We start from the raw sequence: 20,506 nt of genomic DNA on the forward strand, positions 1-20,506 counted from the left end.
ATCCATGAACCCTGTGTAGAATTCTACTGGCTTATTCTGTGTGCCACCATCTCAGTATTTATGTTGGATGAGAAATGTCTCAATTTTGGACTCTTCTGTGAACCTGTTCAGGGGAAAAGCTTTTATTAAGTGGGGTTCTTTTCCAGGGGTGAAATTTATGGAGTTTTCTATCTGGGCCATATTTTATCAGCAGACATAGGCAATGTGTCTGTTGCAGAAAGCTGAGCTGTAGGTAAGCATGTATGTAGTCAGCAGGCTCTATTTTTGTAACCTGAGCAACTCATAATCTGCATGATATCACTTGGGATGTTATTGCCTGCTGTTGCCTCAGTGATACTGTCCTCAAATAAATATGATCATATCTTTTGTTTTGCCAGTTTGATTTGTGAGTAAATCCAATGAACTGCAAGGCAAAAGTGATTCCAGAGTACTACTGAGGAAATTGGAAATACATGTAACATATCTTTCAAGACTGTTGTTTTGAGCTGTCACCCAACAAGCAGACTCATAATCAGAATTAGAATAGTTGCAGGTTTGTGTGCTAGACATGCATTACAGGAACCTTTCCCAGACTTTATATATAAAGTATTCACACTGAAATAAACTGACTTGCTCACTTTTTTCCTTTCTTCATTTTGGTTTTGACTGGCTGAGGCAACTTCCTTTGACAATGTAAAGTAGAAGTGCTTTCATTTTGGCAGCTAAATGCAGGAAGAGGGGGAAAGAGACGGTGGAATTGCAGAGAGGTCATGGCCAGTTCACTACAAGAGTCTTGCCTGAAAAACTGCTTGCAGTGGCAGCAAATTGGTGCTATAGTACAGTGCAGGTACACTGAAAACATTTATTCATTTGATGAGTCAAGACCCTGTGTGAGGTGTGTCCCTCACAAACTGATGTGCAGTCAAACTGGGAGAAAATGAGCCCTTGCATGGAAGTCTAAATGTTCTTGTTTCTCTCCACTTGGTATGATGGCTGCTGAAGTTTTCCACAGACATTTGAATTCACACCTTGTTCCGGTGTACTTTTTTTTCTAATGAGCCTGTTCATGTCACAGCCACAAAACTCATGCTTTTTGTGTGTGCCCTCTCCAGGGTTGGGTGAACTTTCTTAAGGAGCTGATATCACTCAAATAGAGAGTCTCAGAGTACTAGGCAGAGAGATGGTGAATGGGAAACTGATATATTACAAAGGCTGTCAATTTGCAGTATGTTTATTTTTCCTTTCTGACATAGTGGAAACCTAGAACGTGCTGAATGTCTGCATGATAATACTTTAATCCTGTCTGTGCCCCTGATGCATGAGGTGGACTCATCCATCAATGGGTAAGTATCAATCACCAAATTAAAACAAAAAAACAATAATAATCATCATCAGCAGCATCATCCTAACAATAACATCTGAGTGTCTTCCAGTGAGAAAATTAATTCTTTTCTTTGTTTACATGTATCCAGACTGTTGCTTTTTCCTTGTTTCCCAGGCTCTGGTCATTCAGACAACCTCATTCAATATTTGGAAATTTTATTAATTTCAAGACTGTACCTCATTTTCACTACTCCCTAATTAATGCTAATTAGTTGCTATCACATTTATTGTAGGTATTTTAGTGATTGTGTTTAAATTCAAGTGATGCTGTCGATATGATGCACCTTAAAATTAAATTTAAGAAGAAAAGTAAACCAAATCTTGTTCCTTAGGACATGTCTTTAAGGAAATGGTTGAGAGTCACCAGGCCAAAGGTTACTGTCAAATGTTCTGGAATTTTAAGGAGATTGGTGAAGTCTAGCTGTTTGCCTTTCTGTTTAATTTCCCAAACAGAATTTGCTTCTGCTTCTGTTTATTTTCTTATTTCCTCTATTCCCTAGTCTGTGAGGCATCTGACTACCAACTGTGGAGCAACTTTCACCCTTTGACTGAAATACTTGCATAGCATACAGCCATTGTGTCCTCTGCCTTAGCCTGCACGTGTATGAGTTCCTGCCTTTGAACTTTTGAACTCTTCCTTTCCTCTTGGCATCACAGTCTTAAGCCTAGAATGAAAGATTTTGTCAGTCTCAACAGTCAGACCATTCTTTAGCATAAACAGTACTTTGAGTTGAAATTGGAGGACCTGGTCACTGAAGATTAATTAGTATTTATGTAGACTGAGAAAGCTGACATTCATTCCTTAACTGGGGAAGCAAAAACTCATCAATAGTGTCCCCAGAGAGTCAGTGTCTCATCTGTGGCAGCCTCCAGACTACCAGTATTGTCTAAATGACCAGTGCAGGTTGACATCAGTAGAAGTCAAATATTCCCTTGACCACTATGCTACATGTGTAGAAAAAAAGTTAACCTGCACTGACATGTGATTTGATTGAAAAGCTGAATAAATGCAGATTCAAGGCCTAGACTGGGTTTTACCTCATAAAGCTCATCCTGTTGGATAGAAATAAAATCCTTAATTACTACCACAGCAGTCAGAATGGATAAAAGGTTTGTTTGAGCCTTCTCAGAGAAAGGAAGTGCACTGTCAAACCTCATAAGATGACTAGCAAGGACAAAAATCTTTGTACTGAGAGTACGGTCTCAGCAGCATGCGCTGGAAATTTTTGAATGCTTTCATTGTTAGAAATTCTTTAGAAATTGAACTCTTGTTTCTTGATGCTTTGTTACAGATGGATTTTTATTCAGCTTTACAGATATGAATGTTTTCATCAGTGTGTTTAGATTTCTGTTTGTTACCTACAGAATACTGCATGCCAAAACATAATAAAAATTGGGTTATTTTCTTTCTCTTCAGAATATACTTTGTTAAAGCACAAGGTCTCTGAATTTATAAGCCTCACCTAAGTGCCTGTGTGGATTATATTTTTCTTTCTCATAGACAAACCTTAGTTAATTGAAGTTCACAGAAAAATCCAACAGCCAGAGAAAAGTTGTGTTTATTGGAGGGCACATTCCTAGGGATAGTAATATTAGTAATATTCTTCTTTTTGGACAGTATATTTTTGAAGCTTGTTTTATTAGTTTAATTGTCCTACATTTGAATCTAGAGGAGCAAACTTCATTCCTGGTTATAAATAGCCCAGAATGGCTTGTACCATATTTGGAAGAAGCCTTCTGGCATAACACTGTAAATGGGAGGAGAAAATCTGCCTTTCACTGTTTCCCCTAGTAATTGCTGGCAAAGGATGCAGGCAGGAAAAAAGGAAATGTACCTAAACAGGCTTAAAATCCTGTCTCAAAGTGTTCTGATTCCAAAGGAAAACCTGGGAAGGAAGCAGAGTTTTAGGCAGTAGGGAAGACTAAGGTTTGTCTGAAATTACACCAGGACCCTTTCCAGATAGTGGAGAAGCCTGAGATTAAAAGAAGACATAAAGGATGTTTAAAGCACTCCTAGTCTTCTTCTGCAGGATTTTTGGGTATTGTGTTGTGCTTCCAAGTAATTTCTGATAAAATCCTACTGCATTTTACTGTGTGATTAAATGATAAGAGTGGTTAAGGAAACTTGTACTGCTCTACTCTAGTTGAAAGCAGGTTATCCCCCTCTAATCTTTCCTTTAATCATCTGCTTAATAATAAAGGTAGTAAAACTTAGGTAATTACCTGTTTATTCCAGAAATGCTATGTAAATGTTAAATAAAATTGAAAGATTACTTTAGTGAATATGCAACTTAAAGTATTCCTCTTAGATACCGTTTCTTCAGATTAACTTTGTAGTGCAATGATTTCCAGTGTTAATCCAAACTATGGAACTTGAGCAAATCAACCATGCCAGGGGACTCCAGAGAGGAGGATTTGTGATAGGAAAGGAGAACAAAGGATAAGTAATCAAAAGAAGTCTGCTTCATTGGTGGGATGCTAACCCATGTCTGTTGAGATGCTGCCTGTGTACTCTAATGTTGCCAAAAGGAAATCAAATCACAAAAAATAGATTAATGTAAAATGGTTCCATAGAATCTCACATGACTAGAAAGCAAGGGGTGCAATTCAGCTAGACACAAATATATTTTATTTTGGTCACAAATTCAGCTTACTAAATTTGTATCTTGGTCTTACAGAGAAGTCTTCCCTACTTCATTTTTCTATGGTGATTCTGTGGCAGCTTCCAACTTTGTTCAGTTGGAAAACCATGAATGTCTTTTCCAGTCTCTCAACTTCACACTGCAGGTAAAACTCATCCTTATTTTGACTGCTTTCCTGATTGACAGCACATTGTTATTTATACCTATTTTATTCTGAGTGTGGTAAGGGCTTTTGTGCATGATTTTGCATCACAGTCATGGGCAGAATGGAAGCTTCAGACAAGGTTTATAAAGAAGACCCTCTTGTTGAGTTGTGAGATTCAGAAAGGACTCCCTTGCTTTATAAACAACTTCTCAGAGGTGCAACTGAATCCAGTCCTAGCCTCAAGTGGGTCAACAGTTTTTAACTGAAGGTTATATAGGTGTACTCGCTCGTACCAACAACTGTGGGCAAATCTCTTTTGCTCAGCCTCAAGGAGAAACCTTGAGAGACTTCTCCACTCAAGGGAAGAATCTCCAGACTGTCCTGGAAGCGGTGTGTTAGAAGTCCATGCTGATAAAAGGTGGGACTGAGCTTTTATGGTATGAAGTGATCAACTGTCACTCATGTGTTTCTAGGCTAGCTGTGCCAGCTCAGCAGCTTTAGACAAGTTATCTGTACTATCACTTGATTCCTTTATCAGGAACATTGCCTGTCACATCTTCACTGGTACCAGTTTTTGTCAGGAAATGCTATCTGAATGTTTAGCTTTGGGATTGATGAGTCAGTCTCTTTTGGTAGTCCCTGCTTTTCAGAGACAGGGCAACTGAGGGGCGTTTTAAAAGATTTTATTCCCTTATCAGTCTTGTCGAAGGGTGAGACATAAGAGATGTAAAACTCAATGTCATTATATCAGAAGCCAACCTATTTCCTGGTTAGAATGCCTTATAAATATGTTCTTCAGCCTATTAGCTTTTGGCACACAATGCTGCTAATACTTCTAACACCAATCACCTATATTTTCACCCCATGTGGTCCTGCTCCAATGCATCTTTCATAGTTTCAGTTCTCTAAAATATCTGGTCATTTTGCAGGACCATATTTTGAAGCTTGTTGAAACTTGTTTCGAGTTCCATCTCTCTCTCTCAACAATGTCATCTCTATTCCATGGCCTTCCTAAGTCAGCACACCTTATCTCAATGTTTGCATACAGAGGTACAAGACTGTGTGAGCTATCTGTCAGGTTTTGAGAATCCCTTACAAATCCATTTCTCAAAGCCTCAGCAGTCTTTAACATCAAAGTCAGCATGACTACCCTTCTCCATCCATCATGGGTAACTTTCACAAATAGGGTTTAGTTTGAGCTGTTTTACCTCCACTCAGGCAGAGCATCCCACTACAATGCTGTACAATGCATTCTTGATTGGATACCATATTTACAGTGTGCAGGGATGGCATATGTCCCTTATCTGAATATATTATGACTGGAATTGCAAACATGGCATCTCACTTTCACAGGAAAAAAAGCTCCTACCATTTGTTTCTCTTCCACCTTTTTTCACGTGCTGGGTAAAGAGCCCTAATTACTCAAGTGCCACATCTTTGATGAAGCCACAGGTTAAAAGTGGAAGAGTAATTCTTTTTAGTGACATGGTCATTGAGCAAAGGAGTGAGCACCCTTTATCCAAGAGAACAAACACATATCTGTGCTAGGGATTCAGGCTTGCTAAATGCCCCAGCATGAAAATATTTATAGCACTACTGATAACAGTACAGTATAGGGAAGAGATAAGGGCACTAAATGTAGTAATTACATATCCTCTGAACACAGAGAGACATGGTTCTCCCAAGAAAATCCTGGGAAGCTGTGTAGAAGCTGTGGGAAACTTAGACGAAAGAATTCAAACAATTATTATCTCTCTTTCTTAACCATTGTTTATAGATATGGTTCTCTGGTGTGCTATTCATAGTTCACCAATGGTATGAGATGTTTCTACTTTGAGACCAATCAAGTATCACCTTAGCGAGTCACATTATAAAAAGACCCGCTGCTTTCCTTAAACACTTTTGCCTTCTGATCCACCTGAAGACTGGAGTCTTCTTTCCGTCCCTGACTCAACAGCATCATCAAAAAGACAGGTGTGAGAAGCTTTCAGTAAATACCTCATAGCATCTAAGCATTATTCAAGTGTTACTTATATATTACACTTCCAAGGCAGTTAGATGGGTTCCTGATGTGGCAAAATATATGGATGGATTATTATACGAAACTCTTGTGATGTGGCCAGCATTAACTGGCGTTGTGTTTTACTGCTGTAACTGCATCTATTACAAGCCCTACAAATCCTTTTTGACCACTAGATGGGACTAGGGAATGATAAGTCATGCAGAGGTAGGTTCATTTATTGTGAAAAATAGTGTCTTTCTGTTTTCCTAGGCTGAAAACTCAGCTTATAATAAATAACATATCTGCCTCCATGGACAGATTGTGATCCACAGCAATTAAACCCCCACTGTCATACAGTGCCCTTAGCTGTTTATTGAAGGAGGATTTCAGGACATTAAAAAAAGCTTTTGTGAACCAGGCTACTAATTCTTGTGCTTCTGGTTCACTTCTTGGGGGTTTGTAGGTCTTCTTCCCTTCCTCCTTCTCATACCCAGTGATTGGTTAATCCAGAAGAATGGATGCACTGATGCTTTAACTAGATAAATATTTCCAGTAAAGCAAAGTGGTAACAGGGAAGGGAGAGAGAATCTATGTATTGGCAGTGCCACCATTTGTCCTACCAAATGCTCTTGTTTCTCATACTCACACTTAACAGTTGCAATATTAATATTTTTTCCATACAGAAGTAGAAAATTATACCATAACAAGTCACACATCTGCTCTCCAATAATGGGATAAACCTTATAACAGTGTGTATCCGAGAGAAAAGGTAGTTTCACAATAGGCAAAGCATTGTTTGTATCACTCTTTGCTTAATTATTTCCTGCCAAATATTTAAATTTTCCAGACGGAAAAAAAAGATAGTTTCTTAACCAAAAAGAGTTACAAAAGAGATGAGTTACAAAAATATGGGCCTTATAGCAGTTTTTATATGTGAAAATCTCTACTAGATCAAATATGAACAAGGAAACAGAAAATGCCTTTTCTGCAATAACTCATATCTGATCTTAGTGAGATAATCAAAGTTTTTAAAATGTCTCACACAAAACACTATGTTTGTATTTCATGTAGCATTTATCATACTGCATTTTAATGCGACTTCTCCCCCTGCCTAGCGCCTCAGGGCTTTTGTCAGGAGGATTTGGCCTTGCAAACCAGTTCTGTTTATCAGTCAGGCGTTTCTTCAAACATAAACAGTGTTTGAAGAATGAAAACCTATTGGTTTTAATATTTGTACTTTACACAATTAACAACTGCATGTTAGATCTTTTCACAGTAGTATCTCAGTGTGGATAAATATTGTAATGGGTTTCATGTTTTTACTTTAATGTTTTTTAATGCATTTATATTTGTGTTGTTAGAAAGAACCAGAAAATATTTTTCCTAATAAAAACTGTAGATACAAATGAAAACTTACTTTAATTGAATTTTTTCCATAGATTATTTCACTTCAGCAAAACTCCAAAAGTTTTGGAATTTTCACTGGATACATATCAGCGGTGGATGGGAAATTCTTTGAGCTTTTGTTGAAATTTTGGGGGCCAGGGAGAGATAGAAAGCTAATATTTTCCACTAAAAGTGTAATTTAATTGAAAATGCCAGAACTTGAATGGAAGTTGTTCACATGCATTTCCTGGCAACTCACTCAGAAAACCCACAGTCCAGTAGTCACAGTAATTGTTTGGCTTCTGCTGCATAAGGAAAACATATGCAGAATATCATGCAGTGGTTAACAGATGGAAATGAGAATGTTAACTGAGAGTAATATTTCTTATAGCCTTCAAGATTTTATTACCAAAACATTCAGTGTACTAGCAGTGTCTCTCTCTATAAAATATACTGTTTGTATTGATGGCTGGCAATTATCCTGCAAAAATGCTTCTCCTTTGATATGTGAGCTGTGCCTGAAGACTGTTAGGTAAGCTAATCCTTTAACTTCATTTTGACGCTTGAAAAAGAAGTCTTAGTCTAAAGACAATGAAAAACCTGCAAAGTACTTGTATTTCTTCAAATTTACCTGTACTCCCAGCTCTGAATCTACTGTAGTTTCCCATTTATGAGAAGTCAAGTATGTAATTTTATTTGTATTTATTTTTTCTCTTACAGGTTTATAATGCTGGACCAAGCACTCTTCCTGGAGCTTTTCTTGATATTTCAATTCCAAACCGCCTCTCTGCCACTGGAGCTGAAATATTTCATATTCAGCAGATGATGGTGAGTATGTTACAATGTACTGTGAGCCCAGAGAGGCACTGAGAGCGACTGATGACTAAAACAAAAGAAGTCCACCATTGCTTTTTAAGACAATCAAAGGTTCTTTGCATCTGTAGCCAGATCATAAGTAGCTGAACGCCTCCAGCTATTGGCTGTTCTCCCTCACCTAGGGCAAAGACAACTAGTTGTATGTTCCTGGTTTCCTACAATGCCATGTAAAGCTAGGTCAGGCTGATGCTGAAGGAAATATAAAGAACACTCCCACAAGTCACACCTGCAAAGAGGATTGTCTCTTAATCAGGAATAAATGGTATATGTAATATTGGTAGGATGCTTTATCAAGCTGATTCAGATTCCCTGGGTTTTTCTCTGTGGTTATCAGCTAGGTCTGAATACATTATCTATACCTGTTTTGCTATAGTCCATGTTATAATTTGCTCTTTTTGAGTATTCTTTTAACAAATGTAAATAATAGAGAAAGTTCTTCTTTCAACACAGTGCTTTTCAAAAGTTAATTTTGTGTCAATTTCAAAGAAATTCAACATGAACTGTGGTAGACAAATTCTTAGATTTAATTTCTAATATTTATTTATTTATTTCAAAACCTTTGTTAGACCACTAAAATACCATCATTTACACTGTGATGGCCAAAAGACAGAAACCTTACTACTGAGGTAAATTTATTGCTGAAATTCAGAGTAATCTGCCTCTGTGAAATGAAACCAGCTTTTTGGAATTATTGAAAGGAAGTATTATACTTTCATGTTGTTGGTTACTTTTCTAGCCTTTTAGCTGAAAAGTATTACCTATTATGTAGGTAACAGTGTCACTGAACATGTGTAAATAGAGATCTGAAAGACCTTTCTAATCAGGCTTCCAAGATTTTTGCTGTTGGGAGGTATGAGATAAATATAGATATGGTTTACAGATGGGCAGTAAAGACAGAATGACTGAGAAACATGGGAATATTGTATGAAGCAATAGTAGTGCATAGTCAATTTGCCAACCAGACTTAATTAGTTCTCCAGCATATGTATAATTTTATGTGGCATTGCTTTTTAATGTTTATTTAGTCCAGTTTTATATACAGAAGATGACTTTCCTTTGACACGTTGCCTGCCAAAGTATCATGACTGGTTTCTTTATTTGTTCCCTGGTCTCTGTGTGCTGTAGGAGAGAGTGAGTGTTCACTCACTCTCTCCTACAGAGAGGTGGAAGTCTTCCTAATGGCTTTTGTCTCCCCAAATGTCAGTATCTCCTCTAAAGTCAGTCATTCTATAAAGGAGTGGTGTGGTCTTGAGCACTGTGGTAATAAATGCTAGCAGGGTTTGTATTGTTTTTCCCCAACAACAGGTTGCATTGCTCTGCACAATATTTTACTGAACTGTACTTTGAAATTTGTTTTTGTAGAAATGCTAACTGCTGTTGTGAGACCTTTTTGCAGGTAGTAGGCAAGTATGTTTTTATGAGAGATGTCTGCCTCACACACTGGCATTCCAGTAATTTTGACTATTGATTTTGGGTGTATGGTCAGTAGAATTCTCCTACGTGACTTTCTAAATAACTCTAGCATGTTAATAAATGTAAGCCAAGAAAATTCTGTCTGGGATGGTTGTTATCCTTGCTTTACAGATACATAATCAGAACACTAAAATGTTTGCTTGACTTTACACAAGAAAATTGTGTCAGAGCCAGGCACTGGACCAATGTATCCCAAATCTTACTAGAACCAATGTATCCCAAGTCTTATTATTGTAACAAAGAAGGCATCCCACTCTCTTTCCTACTGCTCTCTCCCAGAGAGTTCTTATTGACTGAAAAGGGAACTAAAATCATGGAGTTTTTAGCTTTTCATAGAATAGATCTAATTAAATAAGGAAACCCAAAAGAAAATGGTTTAGAAAATGGTTTACAACACATGTTTCTCCAAGACAATTTTTGTAAGCATAATCATTAAATATTTCAAGGTTTTACTTCTTTTGCTTGTTCCCAGAATCTAGACTTCAATAAAGATAGTAAGGTAATAAAATCCTTTCAGACAGTGCAGGTGTTTCTGTCATTATTTTCTCTATGCCTATAATCTAGCCATTCTAGCTGTCAGTGTTGACAAAACTTTGAGAATAGCTGTCACTAATACAGATGATTAGGAATTGTCATTTATCTATAAAACACACTGTTGATACAGAACTTGGTATTCGATGACATAATGGTTTTTAAATCTAGTAATATGTATTGATATTTTAAATAATTGGTATTTTAAAGCTAGTAATGGTATCTTAAAGCTAGTAATTCTATTGCCATTCTCTGATACACAGTAAGGCAGTGAAATTTTTGAGTCAAACTGGAGTTTTTCTCACATACACATAAACTACACAAGATAGTTTCAGGAGCAAGCTCTCTCATCTTGTGTTGATTGAGCTAGTCTTTCAGGCACAAAAATTAATAGCAGGAAGACAGTCACATATGGCTCACTGGAACAGTCTGTATCTCTGGGAGGTGTTAATAGGAATTATTATCTGCTGGTCTTAGAGGAAATGACAGCCCTCATGCTTCCTCTGTTCCCTGCCATTCTGAGCTTTTGGCTTTATTCCAGAAACTGTTTTAACTTTTTTTTTATTTTGAGACAAATTCAGATCATGGAGATGTTTTGACACTTGTACTTCTGCCTTAGAGATGTTCAGATGCAATTCAAGGGCACTTGGGAGCAGTGCTGCAGTTTCTGCAGCGCTTCCCCCAACAAAGCCCCCAATATACAAAGGGATTGAATCAACAGTAAAAGCCAGAAGTAAACAAAAAAAATGGATAATTGTAAGAAAACTAGGGAAACAAAAACCCAAAACAATTGAACTTCCTCCCTATTAATTTTTAATGAATAGAAGATACAAGAAATTTTCAAATAATTTTAGCTAGGAAATTTCACCTCTGACGTTGGTTTTACATAGTAAATACTCACATTCTGCAGTGGTAAATGATATTTTGGAAACACTTAATTCAAAATAGTATCTGTTTGTTTTTATGAATTTTTGTATTGCTTTCTTGCAAAGGGTAAAAACCAGCCAGGTTAAAAACATAATAAATTAATTACCTCATCTTGTTAGTAAAAGTGTGGTGATAGAATAGTGTAGATGATGACATAGAAGAGTTTCATGCAGGAAGAGAAGGTAGTCCTAACATAAAGGTATATTCTCCACTCTTCAAGCCATTGGATATCTATTCTTCCAGGAAGAAAAACAGTGCTCATTATATTTGTGTATGTTTTTGGTTTTGAACTGAAAGATCGGTAATTTCCACAAGGGCAAGGGAAGCACTACCAGACCTTGGCTGGCAGCCAAGGAGCTGCTTTCTAGGATTGTCAAGAAGATTTTCAGCATGGGAGTTCCTACTAAACTAACCACGGTATTTCCTGAAGCTGTTCATAACTTAATGATGTGTCCAGGATTATTCTTGTGCTAGCTTCATGGAATTGGATCAGATTGTTGCCTTCTGGTTTATTTTCATTGAAGGTAAATACAGTTATGAAGGTAAATACAATACAGTTGCAAACCAAATTTGTCTATTTGAACTGGATGATCCTCTTCCCTCCTCTGGAGGGACTAAGCAGAGCCTGCTTGGTGAATCAGTACCAAGAATACAAAAAAACATATTATCACCATCACAGATAATACAGAAACCATCTAGTTTCCCTGATTTTCTCTAGCCTCCTAAACTTAAACCTTGAGAATTATTTACAGAGAGGGGAAAATGGGTTGTACTTCAGTCTTGTGATTCCTGACCCCTTAAATGGACAACCTTTCAACCAATCAACCTTAAATGGGCCAGTTAGCCCAGGCCACTAGTTCCTGGTCCAACCCTTCCCATCACTTCTTGTTTAGGGAGCAAAATAAAAAGTCCTTCTCTTGCAAGGACAAAGAGAAGTCCTCCAGTTGTCCTATTATTTTTGGCATATTCACTTCACACTTCTTTCTACACAGGTGAGATCTGGATTGTTCCTATATGATAGCTTGATATCAGTAAGATTTTTAAAAAGTAAAGAAAAACTATGAATTAATGGAAGAATTGAAGAGAATTCCTTTTACAGGTTGCCTTTTAAGTTGATTGATCTCTTCCTGTGAATGTTGAAAGAAAAAAGTAAAATGAATTGACATTTGACAGAAAGATTGTACAGGAACATTTTACACTTACAGCAAGATTTATTTTAGCCCTTTGTGTTAGTCATCCTGCATGTAGTCTCTTATTTCAATGACTTACACACACTCTGGCATACACATATTTTGGCACCATATTTAAAAATATAGCTAGATTACTGGAGGTAATTACTCATTCCAGGGAATATATTCTACAGAAATTTGTACAGAAAATTGTACAGGTACTTTCTGACCTCCCTGCCTCTTTCACTTGAATTGCTTTCTAAATGACTGTTTGAAAACATTTTTGCTTAAGCAGTTGGAGGTGTTGCCTGCCCCACCCCCAGCATAGAGCACCTCAGTGATATCAACTGAATCTGGCTTTGCCTAGGAGGCCTGTCTCTTGCAGGAGAAACTAGTGCATCTTCCACATCCAGGATGGCTGTGAGGAGAGGCAGAAGCATACACTGTGGTCCAGCATGGCACAGTACCCTTTAGACAGGAGCAGGGAGGAGGACTGCAAAGCAGCTCAGAAAGAATTCTAATGTCAGCATGATGAACTGACGAGTTTGCCATCTGCATCATAATACAAGAGCTGTGCCTTGGTCAGAGCTCACAGCATTTTCAGTGTTTCAAAATAATCTTTTTGTGCGTTGCTGAATGCATCCTTGGAGATGGAGCAAAACTTCTTAACACTGAAGAAAGTTTTCTGTGACTTCCTAGTTGGAATCTTTAGGTGAAACCAGATTTTAACAAATTCTTTGACATTTTCCAGTTGTTTTGACCAAATCTTCTAGATATGAAAGTGCTATGGTATTTGTATAAGCAGTGGATTATTTTGAAAACTCTAAAGAGGATGTTCTTGGAAAAGGCATTTTGAATGTAAAAAAATAATTGTCTTTCACTAAAGTCTACTCATATAGAAATCAAGTCCATTGAAACATGGGGAAAAACCACTGTGATCCATATATAAAATCAGACCACAGCAACACGATATTGTTGTCCAATTGTGGCCTGCTCATGATTAGCTCATAACTAAAGTAAAATTTGTCAAATTACCTAGGTATTGAAATTTTACAACACTGTCCCCCCAAAAAAATCATGGCCTTTCAAATGAGTTTGTTTGATATTTTTGGTCAGCTGAAACTGTTGCTACTTTGGGAACAGCACATAGCTCCTATTTTTTTGGCTGAATATGTGAATTCCAGTTTTGAAAAAGATGGCTTATTTGCCTTTTGAAAAAAAGGAATTTCAGATAAAGAAAGATGTGAAATAGAATGGATATATAAATAATCTGTTATCAGAATGATGGAGGAAGCAGGAAGTTTGGCAGATTACCATGAGTAACCATGTAGTGATCAGGAGTTTTGCTGTGGTGTGGAAAAAAATATATATATATAGTTGGTTTTTTTGTAAGCTTCCTAGCTAGAGAAGGAAGCTCCTCCTGCTGAATGAAAAGAAAGTCTGCAATTTTTTTTTTCCTTTTTTTTTTTCTTTTGAAGGAGTGAGTGTAAGAATTCACCATTTTTCCATTGGTAAAGCTTTTCCTGCCAAAAACAATGAAGAAGGAAATTCAGGCAGTAACTGCTTGGTAAATTCTTTTAACACACAGTTCTGTTTTAAATCCTGACTCTTAGACTAGCTTTTCTCTTCTCTAATAAAGTGCAAGATTTGTGGTGTAAATGAAGGAAGCAAAAAACCAAGGAAGCATTTAAAACAATGGTATCTGTGTATATGTGGTGACAGAAGGGTTTTCCTCCTTGTTCATGTATCAGAGTGAAAATAAGCATCTTGTATTGGATTCATCTCCGGTTTTGAAAGTACATTATTCCAGTCTTCTGCAAGGTACCAGATGGTATCAAAAGTATCAATAAACCATTTCTTGGAGGAAACTGTGAGGATGTCTTGGAAACAAATGACATCTTCTGCTTAACTTTATATCTCCTCCACCCCTCAAGAGGTTTTTTTGGATGAAAATGACCCATTTAGTCTTCAGTTGTCTACAATAGATAAGGAAAATCATCCCGTTGAAAGTCCTACCTTTTCTCCACTGCTTCTACAGAGAGTTTAGATCTTAGGCTCTTTTCTGATACATTCAAAAGTCTGCTTTAGTGAAACAAAACACAGGAGTTGTTTGAGGGGATGTACAGGGAATGTACTTACCTGCACAGTCTTCAGAGCTCCTCATCCTAACATCAATACAGCCCATAGAGAAAGTCCAACAATTAGGTCAAGAACAAACATGAGCTTACTTGTGTTTAATACAGAAAAGGATGTATTATAGAGAGATAGAACCTAGCTGAAGGAACATCAAATGCCAAGTCATCTTAGGGGCTTTTAATATAGAGACATACCCTGAGAATTACCTATTGCCTCATATGCTGGTTAAACATTTCACAGTTCGTCATAGGGAGAGGAAAAGTACTTCTCAGGGACCCTTTCTTGGGTTTCATCTGCTAGAGGCCGATATAGGGAGCACATGAATGTTAGTGGTAAGCTGATTTTTGTGTAAGGTGGTGGTCATTCATTCCTAGGCCTGAACCTTCTGAGGACCTCAGAGTTAAATCATACCAAGTGGTTGGTTTTTCTTCTTACTGTGTACATGTGGCATGTACAGCTGTGTCTAGGAAAGAATCTGCTGTCTTGTAAGTCAGGAACTTTATATGAAAAGATCTTTGCTTTTGCCACAAAACTGGGTAGGAATCACTAGTTCTTGAGAGCAGTACTTCTAGAAATTTTTGCTAAGTATGTGCAATCAGGCTGCAGGGCCAAGACCAGGCCAATGTTGTAAGAATCATGCTTATCAAACCTGATTATTTAATTAAGCCATACATTAAGTGCATCAGAAAAACATCTAAAGGCATTCCAATCAGGTTAGCATGATTTATGCCAAATATGCATCTGGTGCATTCTCCTGTTGTCAAGAGGAGCAGAAGCCAGAGCTGTGGTTTACTCCCCCTCTAAGCTGGTTTAATGCTTTAACATCTCCACTTTGTTTCCACTTGTCTCTTCTCATGGCCTTGTAAGGCTGCTTCTTGGATCTGTGGACTAATGGCTTTCTGTGCCATCACTGCTATTTTTAGTTAAAATCTTTCAAGAGTTGTATAGAGTGGGTTAATTTTTAAAATTACTTACTGTTGTTTCAGTGGCTCTTAAATTTATTACCAGAATCAACAAGACTGCTCTGATTCAAACGTATTTCATTATCTGTGAATATTAAACATTCTTGGCATATGGTGCAAGTAGTCAGATAACATATTTACATAACTTATTTGTCTACTGTTGAGTCTGACCTTGTCTGGAATTTCTTGTCAGTTCCCTTTTTTTCTCAGTGTGACATGTTAGATTAACCCTGTTTATCAATTATTCATTCACTTAATAAAGGGTGAATCAGTATCTTTGAATCAGAATACTTGCATACATTTTTCCCTAATACTAGGATGAATGTGCTATGGTTAGCAACAAAGACAGACAAACACATCTATTATTTATTTCTCAAGTTTGAAAACTTGAACCACTGCTTAGTTATTCAAACATAAATAAATCAGTTTAACAAAAACATACAGGAGAAAATATGTAAAAACTCTCTGGCGGACCACAGCCAAACTCCTAGTCCTTTGGAGTTAGTATAGCCCAGGGATGATGAGAAAGGCATCTATTACAGAGTTCAACAATGTTAAAAATTTTGTGAAATGACTGGCCTATGTTCTGACCTTGAGCATCTTTCCTGAAAGTAATATTGCTGTTCCAAATATCTTGTGTTTCATGATGTTTTCCCAAAACTTGCCCACAGACTTTTTCTGAGGTTGGATGTGGGTTTAGTTTTACCACATGCACTCATGTCTGGATTCCACCTTCCACCTTGCTTTGCATCAACTTCGTTCTACTGACTTCCAGGCCCTCCTCCACAACTATTGATGATTTAGCTGAAGAGGGGAATCCCAGACCTACTGGAAGAGCTTGGAAACCTTAAGTTTTAATATCATAATGAATTCTTTCGCATTAGTGGAAATCTAGTGTTGCTAGTATTAGTAATGAGCTGAAGATACATTTTTGTATCTTCATATTAGTAATGCGCTGAAGATACAATTGTTCACATATTTATTTTGTGAAATGTCAGTCAATAAATGCAGGAATAGCCCTTGGCTTCTTATACGCAGCAGTGCAACAGGGAGATTGTACATAATGCTTTGTTGGAAGCAACAGCCAGTTTTCCTCCTGTTTTTCTGTCTCATTCTTCCAAGAGATTCCTATCACTTGCACATACTTAACCCCACATCAGCTGCTAATATCCACTTGGTCCTCAATACTTGGTGCTTGGTCCTCAACTGTCCTGTCCAGCCCATTTTTAAATTGTATTTAATTTCCTTCTCCCAGGCTGACACCTTGTGCTGGATACAGGGCCCTGAAAAAATGGGAGATCTTGCCTTTGATGCACGTTAATGGGTTGAGGATAAATCTAGAAGGGGCCACTGGCTTTCAGTTCACCTGTGAAGTTTATGTTACAGGTAATGTGGCCTAAACTCTTAAACTGTTTGCTAAAAGTTTGCTAAACTGCAGCAATGTCTGAAAGGCCCCAAAGGCTTGCTAGAAATTGCCATGTTCTGAGGGTAGCTACAGATGCGCAGAGATGATGCTGCAAGTATCCTGAAGGTGGGAAACAGAGATGATAGCAGAACAGGAATGTGCTGAGGCAGCAGCTGTATTATTTCCCCTAGAAACTTCAACCACTCCCAGGTGACTTGGCTTCATGGGCAGCTCTTAGTTATTCTCTGTGTTTCCGGGAAAATGTGTGGTGTTTTTTTCCCCTTTGCACTAGTACTTCCTTCTTGGAGCTGCAAACTAGGCCCAAGTATTCTCATAAATCCCTACACCATGCAGGGGATGTTAGAGCTGATGATCCCTATGTATGCACTAAATTCAACATGATATTCTCATACAGCCCTGTTAAAAATTCTACAGGCTTTTCAGGACGTGATGTGTGTGGAGTGTACATGATATGTTTTATATACAGCTGTTACCCTCTGAAATGTCCTCCTGCCACTTTTTCTCAAGAGTGGTGTAATCTTACATGATGAAAAACCATTTGTGCTTTATGGGTTTGCCTCTGCTCAACCTATAAGTAGCAGGAAAAAAGTAATTCAGATTCAAGTATTCAGAATAAATTAAAGTCATCCTGCAGTAATTTCTTTCTTGTTGCAGATGGAGCATTTTAAAAGCATGAAATAACATGTATGCTTTCTCTGGTGGTTATATCTTATCTCTGAGAAATTTAATGGTTTGTGCTGACAACAAAAAGTTGGCAGAGTAACACATTGTACAGGTGGTCCTATTTAAATGTCTCTCAAGCATGTTCATAGGATTTTCAGAGGGAGAGCAATTTACAGTAAATTAACAAAGCTGGAGACTAACTTATCTCTGAATGAGTGTGTGCTCATTTATAGAATCATAACGTGACAGAATGGTGTGGGTAGAGGCAGTATGAGGGATTGTCTGCTGTTCTGCATAATGACAGATTAATAATATTATTAGAATATTTAATATTAATATTAATATTAATATTAATATTAATATTATTAATAATATTATTAGAATTTGCAGAGTTATGGTGACAGGTAAGCCTGTTAAGCAAGGTGCCATTTACAGTCTATGTAGTACAAATGTTGTGGCTTGTATCCTCTTACATTTATGTATGTTACAAGTATATGCACACGTGTTGAATACAGTAGGAGACTACACATATATATACACACACATATATACACATGCACACACACACACAATACACACACACACACACACACACACGTGGGTGCGACACGCACATATATTCTGGAACGAGTCCCTCAGATTTTGGATGGCCACTAAAAACTGTCTGAAAGGTCATGATTTTCAAGTGCCACATATGTCTAAATGAGGCACCTGACAATAATGTGTTGTTATTGAGAAATGTTGAAGGCTATTCTGACATCCAGTGGTGTCCAAGAATGCATGTGATATCTGAGTGCAGGCTCTGCTACTGCATTAATCATTCTGATATTCCACAGTAAGAATATCAAAATAATTTTTTTAACCTTTCTTTACACTGGGGCTGAGTGGTTTGACAAAAGTACCTTTGAAATTGAGGTAAAAACTAGAAAAAACATGATGTGTGTATTGATGTTAAGTATTTTGCAGCCTAAGACAAGACATTGCTAGAGAATGGGAACATCCCAAACATGGTAAAAAGAAACTACTGTCGGTAAAAACTGTGGGAAGATTTTACTTTTGCTCTTGATGTTGGCTTGCCTCATGTGAAGGTTGAAGGCATTCAACATAGTGAAAGCAGGCTTCATTCTAGTAATGAAAATGACATATAATAGATATATCAAATCTGTGTGAAAAGATTTTATAAAATGTTTGGTTTTCCATCAGACAGCCACTCCCTTACAAACTTTTCAGTCTAGATCTGGAAAATGTAATTTCTTTGCAAAAAATGTATTTTTTAAAATTAGAAATGTTTTCCAGGAATTGAAGGCTAGGATCAGTAATTAGTAATACTTACCTCTGTGTTACAAAAATTTTACACTGTTACCCCAAAAAAACTCATGATATCTGTGGTAGTCTAGATTGTATGTGATGACATAGACCACTGAATACAGAGAAGAGGAAAAAGTAAAAAATAATTTAAGATCTTTGAAATTAGGCTCTTTTCTTCCTGCAATGTAAAGCTTTTCAGTGAAATCTGCTAGGTCAGCCATTAATTTGTGGCTGCAGCACCAGACTCAGTGCAGGTTAGAAAAATGTGTAATATGATCATAAGTGCTGAAGATGCTATGCAGTTGGCCTGGTTTACCCTTTTCTTTGGCCTACTTTATGTAAAATGATCCATGCTAACATGGACTTTGTCTACCTCTTCTGGGTACAGATTTTAGGTACACTTCCAGTACAGATTTATCTGTAGGCACCAGACCAGTGCACCAGACTGCAAATTATTTTATTCAGGACTTAATAATTCTGGAAAACAGAATTAAACAACCTTCAGCAGAGACAGCTCCAACAAAGCTCCTTGGAAATCCCTTCTTGGAAGGCTGCAGGGCTACTTCTACTTGGTACCTCTCTTGGGAAAGGTTTTTATTTCCCAATCTGTAGTCATAATGTAGGATTTAAGAGAGCCTGTCTTTTGTGCCTCTTGTTCCCTGCCCCAATTGTTCATTTGTGTTAGAAGTTAGATATTGACATTTCTCTGTGGCTTCTGTACAGTTCTTACACTGATTATAAAAGCAGTGCACATCTCTTTCCACATCCTATGCATTGTTCAAAAAAAGTTCCTTCTGCTGTTTCTGTAAGATGTTGGATACTGGATCCTGAGAAGACCACTCAGGTAGTAGTCTTTTTCTATTTATAGGCTGCTGAGAAATGGTGAAATGGAAATTTTTTAAAAGCTCTGGAATGCCAGGTACCCCAAAACTCCAAGTCTGATGAAGAGCCTGGCTTCCTTCCTACTGCTTTTCGAGGACTTGTACAGTTCTTGCATCTATAAATTGTAAACATTTGGCCAGAAATTTCCTTGTCTGTGTACCACAAGGTGGCTGGGATAGCATCATGTTTGAACAAGAAGAAACTCACAATGAGGCTCACAATACAAAATATGATTTGTATTTCAGAGATGCAGTTCAGTCTCAGCATAATGCAAACAGTTTTGTTCTAAGATTTTATTTAACTAGTTGTCTTTCTACAGATGAATATGTAATTGAAAACAAAGTTTATTGAAAAGTTGCCACAAGTTTTTTCTGGCTGGTTTACTGAACCCTTATGCATGTAACAATTGAGAATAACACGATGTGAAATATGTCTAACAGTCATCCTAACAAAACAAACAAACCAAAAACCTTAAAAAATATCCCACCAAATCAACTGTGGCCAGTCCTTTAAAAAGGATGGATTTGCTTCTACCTTAGGAGGATCCATCCACTTAGAATTTTTTGTTAATTTTTTCCCCATTTTGTGGCTCTGTGGCTTCCAAGAGTGCCAAAAG

The 20,506-nt window shown here is 37.3% G+C and overlaps 1 protein-coding gene across 1 annotated transcript in view; it reads left to right on the forward strand.

Moving 5' to 3' along the window:
* Positions 1 to 20,506, forward strand: part of ITGA9 (integrin subunit alpha 9) — a 226,119-nt gene that overhangs the window by 160,566 nt on the left and 45,047 nt on the right. Inside the window, exons 21-23 of the mRNA XM_084226021.1 lie at positions 1,233 to 1,322; positions 4,041 to 4,149; positions 8,258 to 8,365. Coding sequence (XP_084082147.1) covers positions 1,233 to 1,322; positions 4,041 to 4,149; positions 8,258 to 8,365 — 307 coding nt within the window. The remainder of the gene's footprint in view (positions 1 to 1,232; positions 1,323 to 4,040; positions 4,150 to 8,257; positions 8,366 to 20,506) is intronic.

This window comes from Fringilla coelebs (assembly GCF_963513975.1).
Source record: "Fringilla coelebs genome assembly, chromosome: 1".
NCBI lineage: Eukaryota > Metazoa > Chordata > Aves > Passeriformes > Fringillidae > Fringilla > Fringilla coelebs.